The 25,579-nt window shown below is 51.9% G+C and overlaps 7 protein-coding genes across 7 annotated transcripts; 5 read left to right on the top strand and 2 right to left on the bottom strand.

Annotated features, from left to right (window-relative positions):
* Window positions 1-290: 290 nt before the first annotated feature.
* Window positions 291-5,535, top strand: BO87DRAFT_452026 (uncharacterized protein; the record flags this gene model as incomplete). Its single annotated transcript, XM_025628481.1, has 5 exons — window positions 291-453; window positions 529-1,973; window positions 3,090-4,838; window positions 4,901-5,011; window positions 5,076-5,535. 5 exons carry the CDS (start codon window positions 291-293, stop codon window positions 5,166-5,168), a joined length of 3,561 nt encoding a protein of 1,186 aa, XP_025482651.1. The 3' UTR covers window positions 5,169-5,535.
* BO87DRAFT_222714 (uncharacterized protein) lies at window positions 5,390-6,447 on the bottom strand. The gene is made up of 2 exons (XM_025618698.1): window positions 6,420-6,447; window positions 5,390-6,337 (listed from the first exon to the last, which is right to left on the bottom strand). The coding sequence occupies exon 2, from the start codon at window positions 6,082-6,084 to the stop codon at window positions 5,566-5,568; it is 519 nt and encodes a 172-aa protein (XP_025482650.1). The 5' UTR covers window positions 6,085-6,337; window positions 6,420-6,447; the 3' UTR covers window positions 5,390-5,565.
* Window positions 6,258-7,758, top strand: BO87DRAFT_222638 (carbonic anhydrase). The gene is made up of 3 exons (XM_025618697.1): window positions 6,258-6,339; window positions 6,422-7,224; window positions 7,450-7,758. The coding sequence occupies exons 2-3, from the start codon at window positions 6,512-6,514 to the stop codon at window positions 7,553-7,555; spliced, it is 819 nt and encodes a 272-aa protein (XP_025482649.1). The 5' UTR covers window positions 6,258-6,339; window positions 6,422-6,511; the 3' UTR covers window positions 7,556-7,758.
* A 699-nt stretch (window positions 7,759-8,457) lies between these two features.
* ags1 (alpha-1,3-glucan synthase Ags1) lies at window positions 8,458-15,984 on the bottom strand (the record flags this gene model as incomplete). The annotated part of the gene is made up of 5 exons (XM_025627171.1): window positions 8,458-9,020; window positions 9,080-9,285; window positions 9,368-15,337; window positions 15,399-15,574; window positions 15,628-15,984. 5 exons carry the CDS (start codon window positions 15,982-15,984, stop codon window positions 8,458-8,460), a joined length of 7,272 nt encoding a protein of 2,423 aa, XP_025482648.1.
* A 1,158-nt stretch (window positions 15,985-17,142) lies between these two features.
* BO87DRAFT_222580 (uncharacterized protein) lies at window positions 17,143-17,789 on the top strand. The gene has a single exon (XM_025618696.1). The coding sequence runs from the start codon at window positions 17,325-17,327 to the stop codon at window positions 17,703-17,705; it is 381 nt and encodes a 126-aa protein (XP_025482647.1). The 5' UTR covers window positions 17,143-17,324; the 3' UTR covers window positions 17,706-17,789.
* A 2,549-nt stretch (window positions 17,790-20,338) lies between these two features.
* On the top strand, window positions 20,339-22,689 carry BO87DRAFT_374202 (alpha-amylase). Its single transcript, XM_025622731.1, has 2 exons — window positions 20,339-21,838; window positions 21,894-22,689. The coding sequence occupies exons 1-2, from the start codon at window positions 20,837-20,839 to the stop codon at window positions 22,548-22,550; spliced, it is 1,659 nt and encodes a 552-aa protein (XP_025482646.1). The 5' UTR covers window positions 20,339-20,836; the 3' UTR covers window positions 22,551-22,689.
* Window positions 22,690-23,058: 369 nt separating this feature from the next.
* Window positions 23,059-25,402, top strand: BO87DRAFT_353586 (alpha-amylase; the record flags this gene model as incomplete). The annotated part of the gene is made up of 8 exons (XM_025621245.1): window positions 23,059-23,377; window positions 23,439-23,867; window positions 23,930-24,540; window positions 24,601-24,624; window positions 24,691-24,711; window positions 24,768-24,987; window positions 25,036-25,297; window positions 25,354-25,402. The coding sequence occupies exons 1-8, from the start codon at window positions 23,299-23,301 to the stop codon at window positions 25,400-25,402; spliced, it is 1,695 nt and encodes a 564-aa protein (XP_025482645.1). The 5' UTR covers window positions 23,059-23,298.
* Between the last annotated feature and the right edge of the window lie 177 nt (window positions 25,403-25,579).

Genomic DNA, 25,579 nt, shown 5'->3' with positions numbered 1-25,579 from the left:
TCCTCATGTCATTACTATCAGTACTATTATCAGTACTGGGTGAGGAGTAGCTGCATACGACGTATGCAGCTAAAAGTAGTAGACCCCCGATCACACCTTCCAGCCCAACTACATGTAGTACTAGTTAGTTACAACAATAAACTATAAAAGGCCGACCCCGCCCGAAGAACACCCAACTGGCACATTTCCTACTTACTATCAGCTCAATAGTATCCAGACCAAACCCAGATTTACCTCATCCTTCTTCGCTTCAAATGAAACATTAATATTATTCTCCTTCCACCACTGTCATGACCGACGACTACTTCAACCTTGGCCCGTACGGCCGAACCGTAACGACCAACTCCTCCGGCGCCCAGCTATGGTTTAACCGCGGACTGGTTTGGTCCTATTCCTTCAACCATGAAGAAGCCTCCCGCTGCTTCATTAAAGCCAGCAAGGCCGATGAGAGTTGTGCCATGGCGTACTGGGGTCTAGCCTATGCCCGTGGACCAAACTACAACAAGGCCTGGATTCGCTTTGACCCAGTGGACCTGGCCACAACTATTACGGAAATGAAACCCGTACTCCAACGCGCCCGGGCTCTGGCAGCACAAGGGGCGAGTCCGGCCGAAAGGGCCTTGATTGAGGCCCTGGGGGCTCGGTTCCCCAAAGAAGCTGATGAAACGAAGCCAGAGGATCTGGATCTTCATGCGTTGGATCGGGCTTATGCAGACGCCATGCGACCCGTCTACGAGGCTTATCCGGAGGACCCTGATATTGTGGCTCTCTTTGTAGAGTCACTCATGTGCATATCCCCGCGGGCTCTGTGGAATCTTGACACCGGCGAGCCCTGCGGTCCCCATACTACTGAGGCTCGTCGGGTTCTTGAGAAAGCTATGGCCTCCCTCCCCGGGGCCAGTAACAATCCGGCCTACTGCCATCTGTATATCCATCTCATGGAAATGGCGCCATATCCGGAGGTCGCACTACCAGCTGCGGATCGACTTCTTCGACTCGTGCCAGATGGTTCGCATATGCTGCATATGCCTAGCCATATTTACGTCGCTTGTGGTGACTATCGAGCGGTTATTGATTCGAACAACCAGGCCATGGCTGTCGACGACAAATACTTTGCCAGGGAGCCGGGCACCCTCTTGTATATCATGTACCGATCGCACAACATCTACGTGAAGGTCTATGGTGCAGTCATCTCTGGGAACTTTGCAGAGGCCATCTCCGGCATGAAGCGTCTTCAGGAAATCCTCACCCCCGAGCTCTTGTCTATCACCACTCCTCCTATTGCGAATTGGGCAGAAGGGTTTCTGGGAGCCATAGCCCATGTCTTGATTCGCTTTGGACGGTGGAATGATATCTTAGATCTACAGCTCCCCAAGGATAAGGAGCTATACGCGTCCACGACGGCGATGATCTACTATGCCCGCGGCATTGCTTTGGCGGTATTGAATCGCGTAGATGAAGCCAAAGAGGAAAGGGAAAAATTTGAGGCTGCTCGCAAAAAGGTTCCCCCGTCTCGCTTGAACAGCCTGCCCGTTCGCGAGGTGGACGTCCTTGAGATCGGATCGGCTATGTTGAAAGGAGAGATCGAGTATCGTCAGGGCAACTTTGAGGAGGCATTCGATCACTTGCGACAAGCGACAAAGTTGGAGGATAACCTTGTCTACGCTGATCCTCCGCCATGGATGCAGCCTGCACGACATGCCCTCGGGGCTCTGCTTCTCGAACAGGGTCACGTTAGTGAAGCACAGCATGTGTATGAAGAGGATCTGGGGTTGAGTGAAACCCTCCCGCGTCGGAAGGCAAGATTGAACAACGTCTGGAGTTTGCATGGCTTGTATGAGTGTCTGATTCGGCAGGGGATGCATGACAAGGCTCGGTATATTCGTGCTCAACGCGACGTTGCGCTGGCTTCGGCGGATGTTCCTATCAATGCTTCATGTTTCTGTCGTCTTTCGGCGGTTGAGTCGACCAATGTTTGCTGTAAGTAGACGAAGTCGCAGAATAAGACCTTGTAGGGAGGTTTTGAGCAGACATACGCACTCCCAGAACAGTAGTGAATGAGGTCCAGTATAGATCGCCTTACACATGGCTATATTACTTCTTTGGGACAACCAACAGGCCGGCGGACTTCGGCTTACCACATACGGTAAGACGCCGGTCCGGACTTCCCTAATTCCTGATTAGGATATGTCTTAACACCGAAGGATATCATCACTACTATTCTCTCTTCCCCCACTTCAGCCACCATGATCTAATTTTGTCTCATTTAATTCTCATTTACTTCATATCCGACATTCTCGGACCCTACCTTTACTACGTTTGTCCAACTCCGATCAGCGGGTCAACCACCCTCACCCCACGGTGTCATGGCTCCCGCGCAGCCGGACCACTTAAACGCAACTAAGCGAAGCATCATGAGAGTAAATCCCCAACGAAGGCCTGTCCCTACCCGAAGACACCGGAAGGTCCTGTCATGCACTTCCTGTCGCGATCGCAAAATCAAGTGCGATCGTTCAAAGCCCTGCGCGCAGTGTGTGCGCGCCAACGCCCAAGATGCTTGCTTCTATCCTTCTGCTACTTCTTCTCCATCGCAGTCCTCCCCGGGATTAACACCCAGAGCTGCCAAATCGTCTCTGGTTGTACGAGAAGAAGATGCGCGAAGTGCAAGTGCGGTCAGGCAACCGTCTGCTGGGCCTCCGCTTGATACACCCCCGTCTACTGTCACTGCTGGGAGTACGTGCAATGTTGATGGGGATGCTGCTGCGAGAAGGTCTATCTTTCGGTCGTCACCCTTGAATGCAGTGGGTTCGACGAGGGGAATCACAGCCCCTCGATGCTTTGACGTAGAGCCTCAATATGATAGAGGGCAGGCCTCATCTGCATCAGGGGATACTTTCTCTCAATATCTCTCGCCGTTGTCATTTCGAGGGAAGCAACAAAGAACCCGCTTTTTTGGACGGAGTCACTGGGCGACTACCCTTGGGATGGTAAGAATCAAGCTGTTGCCATTTGGCTCAATTGCATGGCTAACAAGTCAACTGCAGTTCCCCGATTTCAACACCCATTTGCATGAGTACTATCGGAACAAGCAAACTCCCACCAACCCAGGATTCACGGATTACCTATCCCTAAGACGACTAAAACATGATCTGAGGGGACCTGAGAGACGACGACAGAGCGACCAGCCACCCTCTTCAAAACTGATTGAATTATTGCCTGATCGTCCTCTAGCCGAATACCTGATGCGATCATACTTCTCAACCTTCGAGACAACATTACGCATACTGCACGTCCCATCATTCATCAGCGAATGGAATGCTTTCTGTGATCGGAGCGTATCCCACGCTGACGGATTGCTCAATAACAAGTCTGATATCTTTATCGCAAAACTCCTGATGTTAATGGCATGCGCCAGCTGCTTCGCCACCGAGAAGACAGAACCACTGGCATCCGCGGGCTTCAGCCCGCAGTCACTGATACAGACATGTCATACTTGGATCTCAGCAGTCACCACATGGCTAGCAGCCATGACAAGCCACGCCCAACTGAATTTGGATGTGATCCAGATAAAATGCCTACTGCTCCTTGCACAGCAAGCAACCGCCCAAGACGGCGATCTTGCCAGCCTGGCATCCGGCTCACTACTTCGCGAAGTGATGCTCATGGGCCTTCATCGGGATCCATGCAATTTCCCCAACGTCTCCCCGTTCTGGGCTGAACTGCGCAAACGTCTCTGGCTGACCATCATCGAGCTGGAGCTCCAAGCCTCTCTGTACAGTGGGATACCATTGGCAGTATCATGGGACGAATTTGACAGCCCTTTGCCATCTGACATTGACGATGAGGACATTACCATCGTCTCACCCCATCTACCTCCCTCAAGGAAATCAAATACCCTAACAAGAACATCCTTCCAGATTGCTCTAGCGCAGACACTAGAGACTCGAATAGCTATATCTAAAATGGTCAATCGGGTACGCCTGAGCGCGACTTACAACGATGAAGTCACCACCCTCAGCGAACGCCTGACAACAGGACTGGCGCAGGCTCCAGCAGACCTCCGAGACGACACCAGTACATCACCCTCACCTAACGACAGCAGCGTCAACACACAGTTCCGCCGCTCGTTCTTCCTCTTCTTGCACTACCGCAGCCTCCTCGCCCTCCACCGACCCTTCTTCCTGCGATTCACAGAAACCCAACTCGACCAGGAACCCTTCATATTCTCGCGACGAGTTTGCGTCCAGACCAGCCTAGCTTTGCTTTCTCAGCTAGAGCGCTTTCCACACCACCGCCCCAACAACAACCAGCCATCAGCACCACTACCTAACAACGACAACCAATTCTCCCCACACATACACTACCTCAAAGGCGGGCTCTTCCGCGACGACCTCTTCCACGCGGCAGCAACAATCTGCTTCGAGCTGCGCTTACAAACCAAATCCCATGACCGAGTATTCAATATACCTTTTCCGGGAACTAGTATCTCGGAATACATGGATCAAAGCGTGTATTATCAGCGGCTGGCGCTGTTCGAGAGCGTGGAGAACACGATTAGGTATTTTGAGGGGAAGGTGAGAGTGGAGAAGAGGGCGACGAAGATGTTTAGTATATTGATGATTCTTTTTATGGTGGTTAGGAGTGAGATGGCTGCTGCTGCTGGTGGAAGTATAGATGGGGGTGGGGGTGAGGAGACGGAGCCGTTGGGTGTCGATGATGCATGTCCGGTTGCTTCGAGGAGGTGTAGGGATGCGCTATTGGAGGGATATCAATGTCAGGATGAGGGGAGAGGAATAGGACACCTTGCGGAGGGAGAGGGTGGTGGGGTATATCAAGCGGTAGGTGTTATTCATTGTCTTCTGCTGATTTTACTCTGGTTATACCAGCTAAGTTTAAGCAGGCAGAGTCTTCGCAAACGCAGGGTTTGGAATTAGATACAGCTGTAGATGCGTGTCATCATACGAATGCCCCGCGGCCAGTGGCTTGGGATGATGCTGCAGCTGATGATCTGGTATGTATTTGCAATTCTGCTTGATTCTTATGTGCCTCGATTCTGACTACATCTTTATATGTAGAGACAGCTTGATTTCGACTGGTGTTTCGCGCTTGATCCGCTGTCGCCTTATCCGATAAATAATTGGGCGGATTTGGATCCTCTAATGATGTGAGGCTGCCATTCCAGCTTACAGCGGAGATTGGCACGGCACACTGCATAGGGTTTACGAGATATACTGGTGGTTCGCAGCATGTAAATGGAGCATGGGATTGTTGAGGTCGATCTTGGAGATAGGTACTCCTGTTCCTGGGGTTTCTGCCGGGGTAGGAGCAACCCTCACCCGGACCGCGAAGCAGTGGATCATAACTTGGACAGTCTGCCCATACTGGCGGTGCATGTCTCAGTGGTACATCAAGGATGGTATCCTACCGTGCTTGCGCATCGACGCAGCTGGTGCATAAGGAATGGCGGCCTACGAACCTCCCTGCGACATTACAGACTACTGTAGACACCCTCCGAGTGACCATAACAGCCACACAGAATCCCATCATATCCGCTAGGTGCCTTGATCACTCCAATGTGATCACTACTAACCAGTTTGTCCTCGGAGACAGCATTGTCGACCCAGTCTCGACTGTTGGGGGTTCAACGGCAAAAAACGGACACCCCATCCACACGTGACGCCGGGTATTGCCGAGCGTCTCAACAAGGGAGGCGGGTGCCTGCACGGCCGAAGGGAAGGCCACCACCAACTCGTATGGTAGTCCCCCTGGATGCACCCTTATCGGGTGCAAATTGGTTAGCAATGTAGTATATGCATCTCCCCTAGCTGCTGATCTGCCTATCTCTAGAGGTCTAATTCGACCAAAATGTGACCGATGGCGCCTTTGGGTGTCCGGTGAGTTGGGGTGTTTGCATTGTTTGCATGGTTGGGGGTGGCATTGCCGACGAGAATCCCCAAGGAATTGCCGGCGGGGGGGCAAGAAAGAAAGGGAGCGTTGTAGCCAACTCAAAATACTCAGTATCCTGAATCCAAAAGACTGTCCGACAAGGTCACTGCAAAATCTCTCTTCAACATCAGTTATCATGGCGTCCACTGGCACAGGTAAGTGAGCATCAGCACCAGCAGAATAGAACCATCCATTCTTGGCGTTTCTGGATAGACTCGCAAAGCGGCGGCTCCCCACAGATTTTACCTTTTCCTCATCTTTTCCCTCAACTCCCTCCACAGCGAATCCTCAGCGTGTCGTTGCCTCTGTTCCTGTACCACCTTTGTTGCTTCATCGAGTCCAACTTGCAAACATATCGAAATCCCTGCCCTTCCATTTTTGATATCCGTTTCATTTTTTTTTTTTTTTTTTTTTATTATTATTTTATTCCTTTCCTTTTCCTTTGTGATCATTATTCTTTTTTTACCGTTTCATTTTTTTTTTTTTTTTTTTTTTTCGAGTTCCCCTGGCTGTGACTCATCCTCGTGGTGCTGCATTTTTGTCCATCCATCCTCTTCACACCATCATGGAGTCCACAAGGCTTCTTTCGCGACTGCAGCGGATGTATTCCAGGGTCGGGATACATACCTTCCCCCGGTCGGGGATGCAGTCAAGTTCACGAGCCAGCTTTCCTCTTCCCTCCCAGCGTGTCTCCTTTTTCCCACCTCGACAAGCCGCCTGCTTCTCAACCACCAAGCCACCAGCGTGTGCTAATACAGACGCAGACCGCTTCACCTCTGCTCTGCACCAGAACAAAGACTGGGCAGCACAGATCTCCAAGGAAGACCCCTCACTGTTCCCAACGCTTGCGAACGGCCAGCAGCCCGAGATCCTCTGGATCGGCTGCTCCGATTCCCGATGCCCCGAAACCACTCTTCTTGGTCTTAAGCCGGGCGATGTCTTTGTCCACCGGAACATCGCCAACGTCCTGCACGCCGGCGACCTCAGCTCCTCTGCCGTGATCGAGTACGCGGTCCGTTACCTGCGCGTCAACCATGTAGTCCTCTGTGGTCACACCAGCTGCGGTGGTGTCGCCGCGGCCCTGGGTAACAAACAGTTGGGAATCCTGGACCCCTGGTTGCTGCCCCTGCGCCAGCTCCGGGCCAAGAACCTGGATCTGCTGAACTCGCTGCCGGCTGACCAGGCGAACCTTAAGCTGGTTGAGCTGAATGTCTTGGAGGGAGTCAAGCTGTTGAAGGAGAAGAGCGTGGTGTTGGAGGCGATCCAGGAACGTGGGCTGCAGATCCATGGGCTGATTTATGATGTCGGAAGCGGTGTTCTTCGGGAGTTGGACACGGACGAGTCGGAGGAGGCGATCAAGGCGCGGCTCACATCGTTCAAGGTGGATGTTTAGGAAGGAGAAGACGGTTTCGTTTGGGAGTCAGTTCGGGTCGGGTCCAGTCCATCTGTTGTTTCTTTCTTGTGTTATTGTAATCAGCGAACGGCAAGTGTTAGCCAATGTCGATGCATTTTCATCATCTTTCATCTTTCCACCTTTCGATCATTCCACATTGCAGGAGCGATGAGCTCATCAAGTAGCGTTTTTTTTTTTTCCCTTCATGATAGATGATCAAACAAGTAGATGACGAGAGAGAGAGAGGGGGTATGTATTGTGTGCACACAGTATATGTTTGTGATGGGGACAGCAGTGTTAGGTGTGGAGTCAAGCAATCCGTATTAACATGATGGGAGAAGTTAGATGGAAGGAAGAGGATGAACAGAACTAGAGAAGAGAGAAGAGAGAGAGGAAAGAGAGGGAGGGATGGGAGGGGGGGACAACTGTTCCAGAGTCTCTCTAACTTCCCACTCCCTCCCGCATTCTCAATATTATTAGTTCGTCTGCCTCGCCCGGAAGGACCGCGGTGGAGCTCCCGGTTGTCTACATCGGGAATAGTCCCGGCCGAGGCGGGAGTTGTTTCGGGACTCCCTTTCGGATTCTGTTTTCCTTTTTTTCCTTTTTCTCTTTTCGAATAATTTATTTTGTTCCCTTTTGGATTAACTATAACATAATCGTTCGGATTATTATTTTGTTGCTAGTAAATCATGGTTTTCTGTGGTTCCTTTGGGAAGTGTTGAGAACCTGAGGCAGCAATCTATCCCTTCCTGGGTTGTGGCAGGCATACGGTACTGGAGAGATGGTTGGGCTCACTATTCTGCACCTAATACAAGTTACTGGCTACAGGCTACCTCTCGCATGATCAAAGAGATGAACAGCAGATGAATCTGCAGGGATCTATTTTCCAATCCCACAATGGTATTCAATGAGACGACCGAAACCTTATCCGGTTCATCATGCGACCTTCTATATACATACAGGAAAGATTATATTATGACAGACAGTAAGAGTATATCCAAGGGGTGTAGGTAGGTAGGTAGGTAGGTAAGGAAGGTAAGAAGGAAAGAATGGTGGGGACGTATGTAAAATGTTCATGCCCAGTGGTGCTCAAGCGCACCACCACATCATTAAGGCGTTCAAGGTTTGGAAAGCTGCTCTTTCCGGAAGAAGAGGAGGAAGCCAGCACACACCAGCAGCTGACAAAACAGGGCCACCCAGAACCACGCATTGGCCACTGCACTTCCTCCAAAGGTAGGGTCCGGCGACACAGGACCGGGCCCGACGTTATTCGGGGCAAACGCTCGGGCACAGATGGTGGCGATGGAACCAAGCACCTGCGAGCAGATCAAGGTGAACAGCATGTGCATGCGGGTTAGGGTCTGCAACAGGATAATACCGAACCCGAGACCCTGGATCGAATCCAACACACCCAGCCAGAGCCAGAGACTCCGTGAGGCCAGAGCTCCGCCGAGATAGCCTCCGGAGACCCAGGGAAGGAAGTAGCCAATGCCCGAGACACCCCACCAGATTTGTATGAAGCGAGGCGCCCCGAGTCCGCACGCAAACACGGGCAGGAACCAACTGTGGGATTTGAAATAGCGGCTGACGACGAACAGGAAGCCCGCCCAGACGAACCCGTAGAAGACGATACATAGAATGACGATTTGCCAGGCCTTAGCGTGGTTGGAAGACCAAAGGACTGCAGAGTAGAGTTAGCTTGCCAGTTCGACAAGATATGGCGGGAAGAGATAGACTTACAGCCCCAGTTGCGACCGTAAGGTGCGCTAAGGAAGAAGTTTTGCAGGATGACGGCAACGAAGTTCCAGAGGACGATCTTGCGGCGGAATACGGACTTGTAGAAGGAGGCCACCTTTCCAGGGGTCTGGCGATAGTAGCTGGGAAGTCCGAAGAGCAACAACAATCCCACAGCCCAGAGGAAGATTGCAATCGGGTAACAGATGGCACTAAAGGAGATCATTGTTAGCGAGCCGAATGACTGACTAGATGGCTGATTGATCGATGAATCAGGGGCTTGAAGATACTCACGTCATCTTCCAGCTGTTGGCGATATTGTTCGTCGAGGTCAACAAACCCTGGCTGGACGCCTTGGTCAGGGTAGAACCCCAGTACCAGAGTCCGATAATATAAGCCGACTGGATACCCTGGATGAGACAGGCTCGGAAGATCCAGGTTTCAACCGGCGCACCACCTTCATCACCAAAGTTCAAGGCGAAGAAGATGGAACCGCTAGAGGAGGCAGCGGCGTAGCATCCACTGCCGATGTTCTGAATCCAACCCCGGTTGAATGAGTTGGGTTCGAAGTGGGCGGAGCCGATCAGGAGGAAGGCAAGGCCATAGAAAAACCAGGGAGCCGAGAGGCAAACCACCGATTTGAAGTAACGGAACACGAGCCACCAGAGGATTGAGGTGATCAGGTAGGTGGTAGCGATACCATAAAGCTTCTCGGCCGTCTCACCAACCTCACCGGTAAGCAAGGTCACCTGATAAGAGTTTGCTGCAATGATCTGACCCAAGGCAAGGAACAACGAGTAGACTGGCCAGTCTCCGACACGAATCTGCATCCACTTGCGCAGACCCGTCGGAGGCACGTAATCCTTACCCAGGAGGAACTCGTCGTCTTCCGTATCACGAGACTCTCGATCATCGTCGCCACTCACCCGAGAGCCAGTGTCATCGTAGTATGAACCAACGGGGGAGGCACCATGTTTGTCCCGGAAGACGGACGAAGCGGGGGATTTCAGACGACCCAGTCGAGCATCGCGGAACTTGTCGAACCATTCCTTTTCACTCTTAATGAGATATTCTTCAATGCAAAGCTGGGATTCGGAGTTCGAGCCGTTCAAGTCGGTCAGCTTCTTGTCGAATGCCTTGTAGTACTCGCCGGTAGAATCCGTAAAGAAGGGGTCGACCTTCTGCAGCTTAAAGTCCGTCTTGGTGCCAACGACCGAGTCCAGAGATAGAACAGATGCGCTACTGAGTCGGCTACCGGCATCCCCAAGCCTGGGTGGCGGGAGGAGGCTCTGTGTAGGAGTGGGAACGGGTCCAGGACTGCTAGGAAGCTGTCGCGGATGCAAGGAGTCTTGACTATAACGGCGAATGCCCGAGCTCGTGGGCATACCAACTCCCTGCTGCTGGACCGCCTGCAAGCGACGTCCTTCCTCGACCTGGGCCGGGGTGAGAGTGTACTCGTCGTCCGCGTCCTGCTGATCGCCAATATCCTCGTGGTCTTCTTCAACGTCAGTCATGGCCCCGGCGGTGTCTTCGTGTTCGGGGATACTGTCGCGTTGGCGTCCACGACGGCCACGGCGCTCTTGATGACCAGGTCCGGAGCGAACACCAAGTGAGAGCTGCCGTTGCAGACCGGACCGCGGCTTTTCAGTACCGCTGGGGCTGATATCACGACTGTAGTTTGTTTTCGGATCTGTGACATATTCACTGAGACGGTTCAGGTTCGAATAGCTGCTGTCCCGAGAATGGACCATGGGGGTCTGCATTCCCGGGGGCATCAGTGGGCTTGACGGCTGGCTCAAGATGCCACTCGGCGTGGTAGTTCCAGACGGGGTGAAGGGTCGACCATTATGTTTGACCAACTCCTTGTTGTGCACTTGGATGGCGGTGGTTTGCAAGATCTCCAAGTCTTCGACCCACTGGGCCACCGGGAAGCGCTGTTTGGCGGACCGGGCACGCATCATGGCACGAGTTTCCGTTTTCGAACTGAGCGCCGCGTCGATAGCCAGCTTGAATTGAACGAGCAAATGAGAAGTAGAAGTCGATTCCACATTGTACCACCAACCTGGCATCTGACCGAGACCACCAACCCGGGCACCGATACCCAAAGCTCCCTTACGTCCGAACTCGACGGCGACCAAACCAAAGGGCTCGTCACGAGAGGGAATCAGCGCGAATTCAGCACCAGAGAAGATGTAGGGGGGCAATGCCGTGAATTCAGGTCTGGAAAACACTCGTCCGGGGTAGACCTTCATCATATGGTCCAGTTTGAGGGCCGCGAATTTACCGTAGAGATCGATAACCGGTCCAACACAAATGAGCTGAACATTGGGGCGCGCTTCCAGGACAGCAGGCATGACGTCGGCGATCAAATCAACACCTTTCTGCATCGACCAACGACCAACGAAGACAAGCAAATCGGCGTCAGGGTTTTGTTCCAGACCGGCCCACTCCTGAGCTTGACGCTTGAGGTCGCCTCGTCCAGCTTCGTAAGTCGGATCCACGGTCACATTATCACCCATGGCGCTGGCCTGTTCCTTGCTCCATTCACCGACATCGGACGGATCAGGGTTAGGTAGGTTTCCAACCTTTCGAAGACCCCAGAAAATGGGGTAACGCGCGTAGGACCGCTTTCCATACTTCTTGGACACACCGACAGCACCGAAACCCTGTTGGTGAACACGAAGATAGCTAGCACCCGAGTGGAGCAAGTTGAATACCTCGCCGAACTGCACGTAATGCCTCACGGTCTCGATATCCAGGTTGAACACGGAGCAAACTTCCTCCTTTTCTTTCTGCGTCCGCATGGGCCACAGACCTTGGAATTCGGCGTTGTGCAGGGAAAGACAGGCAGGCACTGTATCGGGGAGTAGATACAGAGGAGCCAGGGAACCGTGGTAATCGTTGATATGATAGAGGTCGATCGGGAATCTCTTGCAGGCCTCAGCAATGCACTGATTCCAGGCGGAGTAGTAAATGGCGCTGTTCAGGTCGTCCATGCGGGCGGGGTAAGGCTCTGACTTGGACTGTTGACGGAACACAGGGGCATCCAGCAAAACGTAGGTGATGTTATTCAAGACGTGGTACTGGACCTGGACTTCGTATGAATTGCCAAGAATGGTGACGTGCATGGGCTCTGCGGGTTTATCCACGGGGTAATCAACGCCCCCGACGCAGGGCACCACCCAGATCAAGTCTTGATGACCCAGAGTCTTACCCATGAGTTGCGCCATGACACCAAGGCCACCAATCTTGATCTTGATGGCCCAATCCTCAATGTCGTACTCCATGGTGGCAATCAGAACCATGCGACGCTTGCCGCTAGCAGCACCGCCAATCGCCGTGTCGGTCTGGAGGAACCCGGACTTGTTTGCCAGACGCATAAGAGGGTTTGAGATTTCCTCATCCATGCCACGATTGCGCTTGAACTTCCGGCGCAAAGCCAATGGGATCATCTGGTGCTTCTCGCTCACACCAACCTGGTTGAATTTGACCTTGTAGAAAGACTTCATGAAAGCCCACACACCGGCTGCGCCCGTGATTACGGGGATGATCCAAAAGAGCACATACATGGCGATCTGGGTATTCTGATGCCCGACAGGGAACAGCTGGAAGCGCATGGTCCCGTCATCAATGAAGATATTCCACGAGATGTAGGGAGAGGGAGGATGTTCAGTGATGTTAATCAGTGTGGCGGATAGCGAAGAGGGCGGCATGCGATCGAGAACGGAATCATTGTCAGCGTCACCTAGGACCCAACTTTGGTCAGGCTCCCCGTCAGGGTTCATGCCCCAGATGTTCAATTGAGCCTGAGCAGGCCATTCCGCGGTGAAATGGTATTTCCAGAGACCGTCTACGCTGTCCTGCCGGACTACGTTGTCCAGACCTGCATCATATCCATACTGGTTGTAAGGACCGTTGAAGAAGACGTGAGGGAAACGGCGTGGGACATTCTCGTCCCAGCCCGCGTCTCCCTCTTGGACGTAGTCGCTGCTGCCGGTCCACCGACTCCAATACTCGACGCGGACATGGTTTCCTTTCCAAGACTGTCTCTTGGTTCCCGACCATTCGAGTTCCTCGATAGTGTCGTTTCCGCCCTTGTAGTCCATCCAGTCGGAGAAAGTGGTTCCCCAATTGGTTGAATAGCGATACTTATCAGCACCAGCGGCGTGGTGCTGGATGAAAAGAGTACCGTTGGATTCCTCATGGAGCAAACTACTCGAATAGTTCGCACTGCTGAAAATCATGGGATTATCAATCTGGCCGATGCGGAAGAGGAAATGGTCGACCGCATTGGTGGTCGCGTTCCCACTCTCTGTGCTGACATTGTTGACAGTAAGACGATGAATGCCGTTGTAAACGCCTGTCAGGTTGGCAGCCCACAGCCACACCCCAGGGATCTGGCCGGTCCAGCTGGTGTTAGTAGCGGGGACTGACTTGCAGTTGACACTGTTAGAATCGACGGACGGGACCTTTCCAATTTCGGTCGACGACGAAAGGGTAATTGACTTTGTCACCGAGTCGCAATCCATTTCTTCAGAGAAGTAGATTTCGACCTCCACATTCTCGTCTGCGTTCGGGGCCACGGTCGAGCGGATCGGGACATCGTGTCCCGGAGTGAACTTCGTGATCATCGGTCTGGGTTTAGTAAAGCGGGTTTTAGGCACGTAGGCCCGGAATTCATAGGCGTCCATGGTCATATTAGCCAAGCAGCCACTGTATGCAGTCGAGCCGTTCAATCCCAACTTAGTGGGGGAATCGATCAGCTGGTGCTCGTCATACGGGTGAAACAAGTTTTTGACCCAGGTGCCACTATCAAAGGGGGCAATGAGAGCTGTATCATTATCCGAGCAGTCAAACTTATAATCAATGGTGCGGTTCGTGTTGTGGTAGACCAGCCAGACGGGCTGGTTATTTGCATCCGAACCCAAATCCTGCACATCCGCGTTCACATCACGCAGGATGGACCAGAGTCCCGTCTCGGTGGCTGTGCCATTGGAACCGAGATAGTACACGTCTTCGGTGTGATTCGAGAGCTTTTGAATAGTATAGCCATCATTGAGAACAGGGAACTGTTCGCGCATCTGATACATGTGCTTAATGATATTGCGCACAGGATGAGACGGGTCACGATGATCGTAGGCCACTGTGGGGTCATGGCAGCCCTGGCGGCCAGACTCAATGGGCCAGTTATAGTACTGAGACGATTCCAAGGAGAAACAGCCATGATCCCTCCAAGCGGTGGCAGGAGACATGGCCTGCCGACCGTAGATGTAGTTGGATGCCGTGGCATCCAGAACGTAAAACGCCTGTTCCTCGCCCCAGAGAAGGAGCGGGATTCCGGGGAGCAGAAGAGTCGTGATGTACAATCCAAGTAACTGGCGCTCCACGCCCTTTTCCACAGTGGGCCAACGGAAGACATCCTGATTGGTAGCCCCGTACATGTGGCGGGGGTCGAACTTGCCGGTATTCGCATTGACCAGATCATTCGACTGCAGCATGAGATTCCAAGCATCAACCCAGTCGACCGGCACATCGTAACCGGCAGCCAGATTACCATCCATGCCCAGGAAGCGGGTCAGCGCTCGGTAAATGGAGTAGTGGAAGGCTGCGCCGTCAATCGCCTCATGTCCTACTTCACGCAGGAAATACTGGGCGTCAGAAGTGTTGGTCAGCTTCATGGCTGCCTCCGCCGAGTCAGGAAACTGATTTGGCTGTCTACCTCGGCCCAGGTAGATAGAACCAAAGGTATTACCACCCGTAATTTCGCCCGCAATGAAGAAGTTTTCCTTTCCAACGGCGCGGGCACACTCGCGGTACGCATTGGACATATCTCCGAGAGCGTCAACGGTTGCCTGGGTCGCCTTGTCGTACCGGAAACCGTCAATATCGAGGGATTGAATAATAATGCAGGAGTGGCGGATCAAACGCTCGCGCACGGAGGGAACCCATTCACGGAGTCGATCCTGAACGGAGGCGAATTTGGCCAGCTGCCGTTGCCAATCGGGGAAGACACCAAAGGCCTCAATATCACCATACTGGTCGAAGTCGCTGTTGTAACATCCGACCAATTCCTCGGTGACTGAAGCTTGAACAGGGTAGCCATCCTCGAACCAGAAGCGGGGGTAATCGCATGTTTCGTTATAGTCATTGCCAATGTGGAAGTCCACGTAGCGGCGGTCAGTCTTCCACACCGTCTGATGTTCATTCACGGAGAAGGGGGTAGTGGTGTTCAGATAGCCATCAAATCCGATCAAATCGCCCATCCTAAACGTTGAAGGTGAGTATTTTTTGGGTGTGGAACAGAAAAAGGCAGCGGTTAACTTACGTTGCGATGGTGTTATCGAAGATGACATACATGCCCCGCTTATGAATTTCCGTGATGGCGTTGCGCCATGTCTGCAGGTTACCATAGTGTTGATCGAGCAAAGTCGTATCCAAAGCCGAATAACCGTCAGATCCCCAGGGCTGGTTCATCAGGATAGTTCCGGCGAGATAGAGGCCCTGGACTAATGTTAGTGATTAATCGCAGCATCGCGCAAGCCACGGAGACCGACCTTGATTCCCATGCCCTGCAAGTAATCCAAGGTGTCCAGCAGGCCGGCAACATCACCACCATGGCGCATCTGATTTGAGCGGAGGTCGTGCTCGAACAGGGTGCCATTGATGTTGTCGTTTGTGGGGTCACCGTTGACGAAGCGGTCGAGAAAGAGGGTATAGACGGGGAAGCGCCAATTGTCCGGGGAGGGGAAGTAGTCCCCGGTGTGATTGGGCCATGTTCCCCAATAGTCCGCCGGATTAGTGGCGGACTGGTTCTGATTGAAGTTGTAGTCGACGAGGGACTCGTCGTAGGGCCAGGCCGTTGCTGTTGTTGCGAAACAGGCGAGCAGCGTGCCGGAGATAGCCCACTTCATGCTGGGTGGGAAGGTCGAGTCGACCCGGGATGACCACCGGTCAACAAACCAGGAACAAGACGTAGGGCCAGGTCAATGCGAGATTGTTGAGTTGGCCAAAAGCTGGGGAGAAAGAATGGGTTCTGCCTCGTCACCACAGTTGACTGCGATCTCTCTTCGCTGGGTTGGGCAGGTCACTCAATGATAGTCGGATGGGTGGATGATGAATGCGACTGATAACGAGCGATAGATAGGGTGCAGATAACGAGAGAAACACAGCACGCTTCGTTAACGAGTGAAATCTATGGGGAATCACAATGCAACAACAATCAAAACAAGAAACGATGCATGAGATCAGAGATAAGATGGATCCAGCGAGAGAGGGGAGAAGAAGAAGTGGAAGAGGGAAGGAGAAAGAGAAAAGATGATACGAGGAATAGGAGGAAGGAGAAAGTGTCAGAGGGGACGGATGATGGGGACAAAGGCGAGAAAGCCAAATGGAGAAAAAAGCTAATCAGTCCAACTAATAGTAAGATACTGAGCTACTACTTAGACTAGCAGCGATGCTGAGGCTCAGCAATGAGAGGCTGGATTGGGGCCACACATCGATATCCGCGATAGTGGATCGAGGGGAAGGGACTAAGGGACGATGAAATGAAAAATAGAAAAAAAGAAGCAGACGAGACGTCTCGTCTTGTCTCGTCGATGTGTATTTTGCTAATAATAACCCCAAGCTGACTGGAGGACCACTCTGAATGGCTCCCCGGTGCCAGCTCACTCGTATAGGATTTGTTCCCCGGGTAAGTTATCGAATCCACGCCGGAGGGACTTCTAGCCTTGTCCAGAGCCAGAGGGAGGGGCGATTTCCCTTTGGCTATGACGGAATACTTTTTGCCTGCTAAGAGTGGACTAGACCGCGGCAGTGCGGTGCAAAGACCAAAAGAGGGAATTTAAAAATAAGTATTGAAAAATTGCAAATTTAGAAGGGTTAGAAGGAAAAAAAAATATGATTAAAAATGAATAACGGAAGCGGACCATTGGGTGGTCCGACAGCCATCCCATTGAAAAAAAACATGAGCCACTCTCGTATATAGTGAGTAGGCTATTCGGAGCCGTTAGATACTTAGTAGGTTTCCTCTCGGACCGGTAGGCATTTTTACGGTGGAACTCAAGGGGCAGTTGGAACTGGATCACTGAATGTCTTAAAAAGAAGGGTTCTTCCGCCCACTTGATACAGCCAGGCCCTCACCAATCCCCTTTGAGATCTAGTCTCGTCCCTCCCTTTAGTCCCCCCGAAAAACTGGACCCTCCCTGGTCCCTCCGAGGAGTTTCTTATTGTTCCCATCGCCCATATTGGTACTATGGGAAACAAGCGAAGAACCCTTCTTCTGCTACTGCTGCTGCTACTGCTGTTGCTTCTGACGGTAACCTCTACTCGGCCAAGGGTTCCAGGTCGTATTCACGCCCAAGCTAAACGATACCTGAAGAGGCAGCAATACGGTGGCGTGCAGCCAATCTCGGTAACGAAAAAACTCTATTGGCCCTCTTCTAAGACACTCTACACAATAGTGCAGGTGATGTCTTACTGTCATCAAGCTGCTCATTTTTTCTCAATCTCTTTGGGAAGAAATTTGGGTCTGATAAGGACAGACCCTCCCGATTGGTGGTGGAGGGTCCGGGATTCGACTACTTGTCTACTAGTGGTAGTATACTGGAAAGAAGTGATAGAGGTGATACCGTAATAGTGGTGATGGTGGTGGTAGTTGGTAGTCATTTCTTGTATACTTGAGTTTTCAGGTTTAAAGGGTCAGACCTATACCGTTATCTCCTGCCCTTCACTCGCAGAAGGGGGAGGTGAGCCATCCCATGCATGCAGCGGGCTTGGTGGTGTGTTTGTTCCTGAATATGGTGTGTGTGTGTGTGTGTGTATTTTTGGGGGCAACAGTATTCCCAATCAGCTTCAATCCGCCAACTTCCGTGGCGTTGACTTCGGGCCTCCAACTGCAAAAGGGTCAGAGAAAGAAAGGAATGGCAAAGAAAAGGAAAAAGACCAAAAATACCGACGAGCCAGTCATAACCCGGAGATGATTCCGTGGTTGGTCCCGAAGCGATCCTAACCGGTTGAAAGTTTCCAGAAAGCTGTCACCGACCGAGAGCGGGCCCCTGCACTCTTTGCCTGCTATTTTGGCTCTTTTGCCCGGTTCGACTGCCAAGCCTCTGTGTCGCTTTTTTTTTTTTTTTTTTTTTTCTGCTTCTCTTCACCTGTGAATATTTGTTTTTTTTTTTTTTTTTTTTCACTCCCTCGCAGCGGAGAAAGCGAAAAACACAAAAATAACAGGCAATAAGAAACAGGAAATTTTGACGCTGGTCTTGCCACTTATTTTCTTTTCTTTCCAACGAGCCTCAGGAATGATAAGCATGTCATCCATAAACAACGCTCGCCCCTGCAGAAGCATACTTCTACTGTCCACTCCTTCGAGGCTACATAGACCCGTAAGGTACACAAGTCAGTAAGATGCCAGAAAGTTTTGTTGGAGCCACGGAGGCCATCCTGGCCAGGCGGGAGTGGGTCTCCGGCGAAGGATTTACGGGATCGCAGATTTAAATCTGGATGGTCTTTGGTCGGGTTCCCGTGAGGCTGGCAGCCACCTTGGGTTTTTGGAGAGAGGGTCTACTTACTAGACTAGTTTGGACCCTTGGCATCCCGGTGTGCTATCTTTTCACAATTCACACAGCACCGAACCGAGTTAGATAGACGGGGCTAGTCTTCTTTGAGCCTCGCGGAGGACTAACGAAGTACCTAAGTGGTGACTACTACTGATTTCTGCTAAAGGTCTGATCGGATACACCACACTACGAGAAATCGGGCCATGCATGTCTTACTTGGTTTTATTCCCATCCCTCGCGGGCCAATGGTCTCCTGCAAATTGATTATCTGCCAGGGCAGAGATCACCCAAGAGCGAACAAGAAAATTTCCGAGCAACACCACCGTTTCCAATAATAAGGACTTATTCCTGTTTTTCTTGCTCCCTGGCCCCCACTTGGCGGTAAGGTACTGTCAGTACTGTGAAACTTGCAGCGTTCTGATGGTAATTTGAAATCCAGGCTGCTGATTCGGGCAACGCCGCTTTTCCCAATCCTGCCAGCCAAGCCCGCCGCCAAGACCCTGGCGGTTGGACCTTGGCTCGCCTGGAAAAAGAAATAATGAGAAGATAAATCAAATTTGCTCTCGGACAGGTTGTTTCCTCTTATCGGGCTGCTTTGTGTGCCTGAACCTTGCATTAGATATGAAGTCTATGAAGTCAGTCAACTTATGCAGACGAGGAAAATATCTCAATCACTTATCTCCTGCCAAGCATCTGGGGTCATCCGTCAAGGAACATGGCGAAGAGAATGAGCCAAGCTTTGCCCTCGTTCTCATTTCCTCTTTGTCCACCACGCGATCTCCGTCCAAAATTTGGGGGTTTGGAGCAGCTGCGTGCTTTCTCGGACCAGTATATCCGCTGTTGTCTGACTGTCTCACATATTCTCGAGTGCTCACAATGTTCCCCTGATGAACTAATTATACTAATTGGCTAGTCTTCACCTGGTCAGGGTTCAGCGGTGGAGTCCCTGGCCATCCTCATTGGATCACCAAATAGCCTAAAACGGTGTCTTTCCGGAGATTCCAAGTAGGGCAGACACCAGAATGGTTCTACTAAGTACTAAACTACTAGTCAAGAACATGTCTCACTGGCCCCCTCTTCTTCCCCATTTCGACCCATCGGAATGGCCGGTTCGCTCATCTGCCGCTCTTTGTGCCTGGCAGAAGCATTAGCCCCAGCTCGTGGCGGCGTGACAGGCTTGGTCTTGGAGAAATCAGAAGCCATTCCTTCGCCGGAAAACTCGTGCCACCGTTGACGCCAGTGGTGACATCTGCAGGGGGGCTTGAGGAGAAATGCCCCCTCTTGAAGCCAATGGGAAGGACAAGCTGGCAAACCAGGAAGTGGTATTCTTCTAGTCAATAATCTGGGGGAGCTGCAAGAGGGAACCTCGGTGCCACCACCGGCAGGGATCAATGGTTCCTGGTCCTGTGCGGGAGTCGCCCTGGGGTTCCGGGAAAATCTTAAAGATCAGGGTTCGAGGGATCAGGGCGACGCCTCTGATGCCTTTCACACATGGATGATGATGAGGATGGTGGTGACCATGATAAGGAGGATAATGTATCTACTATCAATCTCTAACCCTTTTCTCCGATTGGCAATTTCCTCCGCCACCTTGGGTTATATGATACTAACCCAGATGCACTGCACTGCACACTCATTGGTCCCCTCTCGAATTGAACTAAAAAGCAGGCTAGTTTACCTGTTTATCATCCCATCCAGGGGATCCGGCCTGAATGCAGTTAGTGAGGTCCCCTTGCTGCTCGCTCCACCGGCATTTTGCACCTGCACCTGATGTTCAGTCAAGCTCTTCCCCAGCATTCCACTTCTTCTCGCTTCCCCTCTTCTCTCTTCTCCTCCTCCTCCTCCTCCTCCTCGCCTTTCCTTTCCCTTCCTTCCTCCTCGCTCATTCTTTCGCTCTCGTCACATCAACCAATGCATCCATCACTGAAGTGACCCCCCTCTTCCTGGGCTTTTCCCTTGCCATTCATTCTTCCTTTGGATCTGACCATCGCCATTCTTTCTCTACATTTGGGTCCCACTTCTTTTGTCACTCTTTCATCTCTTGCCGAGCCCGTATCCTTCCTTTTAGCGTAAACGGCTATCTCCCAGCATACCACATTCGTCTTATCGTGTCTCCAAGTCGGCCCCGCAGTTGCTCGGCAGGTACATGTGAGCATCTGGATCATTGATATAATTACATTTCCCAGTGACTGTAGCCATGGTCTCAATGTCAGCCCTGCGACACGGGCTCGGGGTCCTCTATCTTGCTGGCTGGCTGGGGTCGTCACTGGCTGCCAGCACCGAGCAATGGAAGTCTCGGTCAGTCTATCAGACCATGACGGATCGCTTCGCGCGCACTGATGGCTCAACCACCTCCCCCTGCAACACCACAGAGGGTCTGTACTGTGGTGGCACCTGGCGCGGCATGATCAACCACCTCGATTACATCCAGGGAATGGGCTTTGATGCCGTCATGATCTCCCCTATCATCGAAAACGTCGAAGGTCGCGTAGAGTATGGAGAAGCTTATCACGGCTATTGGCCCTTGGATCTGTACTCCCTCAACTCTCACTTTGGCACGCATCAGGATCTGCTCGATCTGAGTGACGCCCTGCACGCTCGCGACATGTATCTGATGATGGACACGGTCATCAACAACATGGCTTACATCACCAATGGCTCCGACCCCGCCACCCACATCGACTACTCAACCCTCACCCCCTTCAACAGCTCGTCTTACTATCATCCGTACTGTAAGATCACCGATTGGAATAACTTCACCAACGCCCAGCTATGCCAGACCGGTGACAACATCGTGGCCCTGCCCGATCTGTATACCGAGCATGCCGAGGTTCAAGAAACGCTGAGCAACTGGGCAAAGGATGTCATATCCACCTATTCCATTGACGGTCTCCGCATCGATGCAGCAAAGCATGTGAACCCAGGCTTTCTGAAGAATTTCGGCGATGCTTTGGATATCTTCATGACCGGCGAAGTGCTGCAGCAAGAGGTCAGCACGATCTGCGATTACCAGAACAACTACATCGGCAGTCTCCCGAATTATCCCGTCTACTACGCCATGTTGAAGGCCTTCACCCTGGGCAACACCAGCGCCCTGGCCACTCAAGTCCAGGAGATGAAGAATTCCTGCCATGATGTGACTGCCTTATCCTCGTTCTCCGAAAACCACGATGTCGCACGATTTGCCAGCATGAACACAGACATGGCTGTATGGACCCTTGGACCCTTAAACGCATTCGCTAGCTAACATTCTGTCCCTTTAGCTCGCGAAGAATATCCTTACATTCACGCTGCTCGCCGATGGTGTGCCCATGATTTATCAAGGTCAGGAGCAGCATTTGGATGGCCCCGGCAGTCCCAAGAACCGAGAAGCGATCTGGCTCACTGAGTACAACACCGACGCCGAGCTCTACAAATTGATCGGCAAGTTGAATGCCATCCGGAAGCACGCCTACCGACTCGATAATCACTATCCGGATGTTCAGACGTACCCCATCTTCGAGGGTGGCAGTGAACTGGGATTTCGCAAGGGAGTCGAAGGCCGGCAAGTGGTCATGCTTCTGTCCACGCAGGGCACCAACAGCAGCGCCTACAACCTCTCGATGCCGGTGAGTTTCACGGGTGGCACGGTTGTGACCGAGATCCTGAACTGCATCAACTATACGGTCAATGCCCAGAGTGAACTCGTGGTTCCGATGGATAAAGGAGAGCCGCGCGTGTTCTTCCCGGCGGATCTGATGCCCGGCAGTGGACTGTGCGGACTTCCCGTCGCGAATGTCACCTATGCTGCCTTGAAGACGCAGGGTGCAGCGGCGGCCGAGGCTGCCTTGTCGCTGGGTATCAAGACTGATGCAACTTCTAGTGCTTTGCTTTCCCTGGTGCTGTCCGTGGTGGCAGGTCTGCTTGTGGGGATGTGGTAATATGCTGATAGCTACAGATGGGATGAGATATATTATCTGTTTCTGTGTTCTTTGTATGTATTTGCAGTAACGATACCCTTACCTAGTATTTTGTATATATTCAACTTCACAATATTCACTACCACCTACATATACGCGCGGTAACCGCGTCTCGCTTTTCCACATTTAGTAAATAGTCCTTCAGCACTAAGCAATAAACAGAATAGAGACAACTAAAAATGCAGTACAATACATATAGATCACCTATATACAAAATCCCAGACAATGACCAAAACGGGTACCTGCATCCAACAGCTGTTGACGATCACCGTGGCTGGCTGATCCTCTCCCAACACTAATCTGGAGGCAAATCCGTTCGGCCTCGGTAGGGTTCCGAGCCAAACCGCCCGGGCTAAAAATACTCGGTCATCAGCGAAAAAAAACGGCCCACTTCAGGACCCATAGAAAATTGAAATGAAGTCATGCACAACGTGTTAACTAACTGACTAGCTAGCTAACCAGCTATTCTTAGTGTTGGCACATTAGCTATTCTAAACATTCTTTGTGAGCTCAGCTCCGTCGCTGCAATCAACTCTTCACCTACCATCCACCATCCACCATCCATCCTGGCTACATGGACACAAACACAGTAAACTACTAGCTAATCCCTCTTCCTCGCCACAGTAGAAAAAATTCCTCACCACCACCACCACCACAAACCCACAAAGTACCCCCAAGCACAAGAAGAGCAAGAATCCAAACAAACAAAATGTTCAGCTTCCTCCCATGCTTCAAAGCCCGGCGACAAAGCACCAAATCCCAAACTCAATCCCAAAAACAAATAGAGGGTTAGCAACCACCCAATCACCCCCAATCACCCAGAATGAACACATAGTAACATATCAATAGAAAAAGCCAACGCCATAGAATCCCTCCCGTCATGGCACTCCCCAACGGAAAACACCCTCCTCTTCCAAGCCTTCGAATGGCACGTCCCTACCACCCCCAACACCCCAGATAAGCGCAACCACTGGCGCCGACTCCAGCATGCCCTGCCCGCTATCCATTCCCTCGGCGTAACCAGCATCTGGATCCCGCCGGGATGCAAGGGCATGGACGCCAACGGCAATGGGTATGATATCTACGATTTATATGATCTTGGGGAGTTTGATCAGAAGGGAGCGGTGGGAACGAAATGGGGTACGCGCGCGGAATTAGAGGATTTGGTGAGGGAGGCGAGTGCCCTGGGCGTAGGGATATTATGGGATGCGGTGTTGAATCATAAGGCTGGGGCGGATAGCTTGGAGAGGTTCGAGGGTGTGAGGGTTGGTGATGATCGTATTTCTCCCCATTTCTATCTGTCGTGCGTGAGTGACATGATTACTGACATGTATCCTCAGGACGAGATATCGAAGATGGCAATCCCCAAGAAATTGCAGGCTGGACATCCTTCAGCTTCCCCGGCCGGGGCACCACCTACAGCCCGCTGCAATACCACTGGCACCACTTCTCCGGAGTAGACTGGGACGACGCCCACCAACGCAAAGCAATCTACAAGATCCTGGACCCTTCCCGGCCGGACAAGAACTGGGCTCAGGATGTCGGCACAGATGAGAACGGCAACTACGATTACCTCATGTTCGCGGATCTGGATTACTCGCACCCGGAGGTTCGGGAGGATGTGCTACGCTGGGCGAAGTGGATTATGTCTGTGCTGCCGCTGAGTGGGATGCGGCTTGATGCGGCGAAGCATTTCTCAACGGCGTTTCAGAGGGAGTTTATTGACTGTGTGAGAAGTCAGGCGGGGGATAGGAAGGTGTTCGTCATTGGGGAGTATTGGAGTGGGGAGTTGAGGGCGCTGCTGAGGTATCTGGAGGAGATGGAGTATCGGGTTGCGGTGGTGGATGTGCCGCTGGTGGAGAGATTCTCAGGATTGTCGAGGACCAGGAGGGCGGATTTGAGGGGGGTGTTGAAGGGGACGTTGATGGAGGCTAGGCCGGGGAATGCGTTGGTGAGTTATCTTTCCTCTTGTTTGGTGGAATTGGAAAGACTAATGAGGTGTGTTGTGTAGACGTTTGTTACAAATCATGATACGGTGAGTACATCCCCTTCTATGAAGCCATGGTATGTGGATAAGTGCTGAACTGATGTGACAACTTAGCAACCGGGGCAAATGCTGGAGGTGAGTACTACATTCACTAAGTATATGATGACGAGCACCGCGCTAACATCTATCAGAACATAGTCGAACCCTCCTTCAAACCCCTCGCCTACGCCCTAATCCTCCTCCGCCAAGGAGGCAACCCATGTGTCTTCTACGGCGACCTCTACGGCAGCTGCGACGGTGGCCAGTCTCCAATTCCGGCCTGCGAAGGCCAACTCCCGATTCTCATGCGTGCGCGCAAATGGTATGCTTACGGCGAACAGCAAGACTACTTTGACCAGCCCAACTGCATTGGTAAGTCCGTCCCTTCCTCTCTGCGATGCAGTCTCTAATAAATGAAAGGTTTCATCCGCTACGGCAACGCCGCTCACCCCTCCGGGCTGGCCTGCGTCATGAGCAACGGCGGACCAGCCACGAAGCGCATGTACGTGGGTCGGAAACACGCCGGCGAGAAGTGGACGGATCTGCTGCAGCGAGACGATGATCACCCGTCTGTCACGGTAATTGATGAGATGGGGTACGGGGAGTTTCCGGTCCAGGGGATGAGGGTGGGTGTTTGGGTGGATAGTGCGGCGGATGGCCGAGGGTGTATGAAGGAGCCTTTGTAAGTCTTTACCTTCACTCTTGCTGGATTTGGGTGAATGTTTGAAACTGACACAGGGGATATTGGAATAGTGACGTCGATATCTATGGTAGTCAAGCATGCTAGCTGACTTAGGACGGACCATTATTGAAATGAAATTGGTCCTAGTATCCATGTCTTCTAAGACATGATGTACATTATTATTACTTTCAATATGTAACTATTTATTAGACTAGTTTTACTATAGTAAGACAGCGTGACAAGATAATCAGACAAGTCTATAATAATATATCCACACAAACT

This window comes from Aspergillus neoniger (assembly GCF_003184625.1).
Source record: "Aspergillus neoniger CBS 115656 unplaced genomic scaffold BO87scaffold_7, whole genome shotgun sequence".
NCBI classification, from domain to species: Eukaryota; Fungi; Ascomycota; class Eurotiomycetes; order Eurotiales; family Aspergillaceae; genus Aspergillus; species Aspergillus neoniger.
This window is presented reverse-complemented; position numbering and strand designations above follow the sequence as displayed.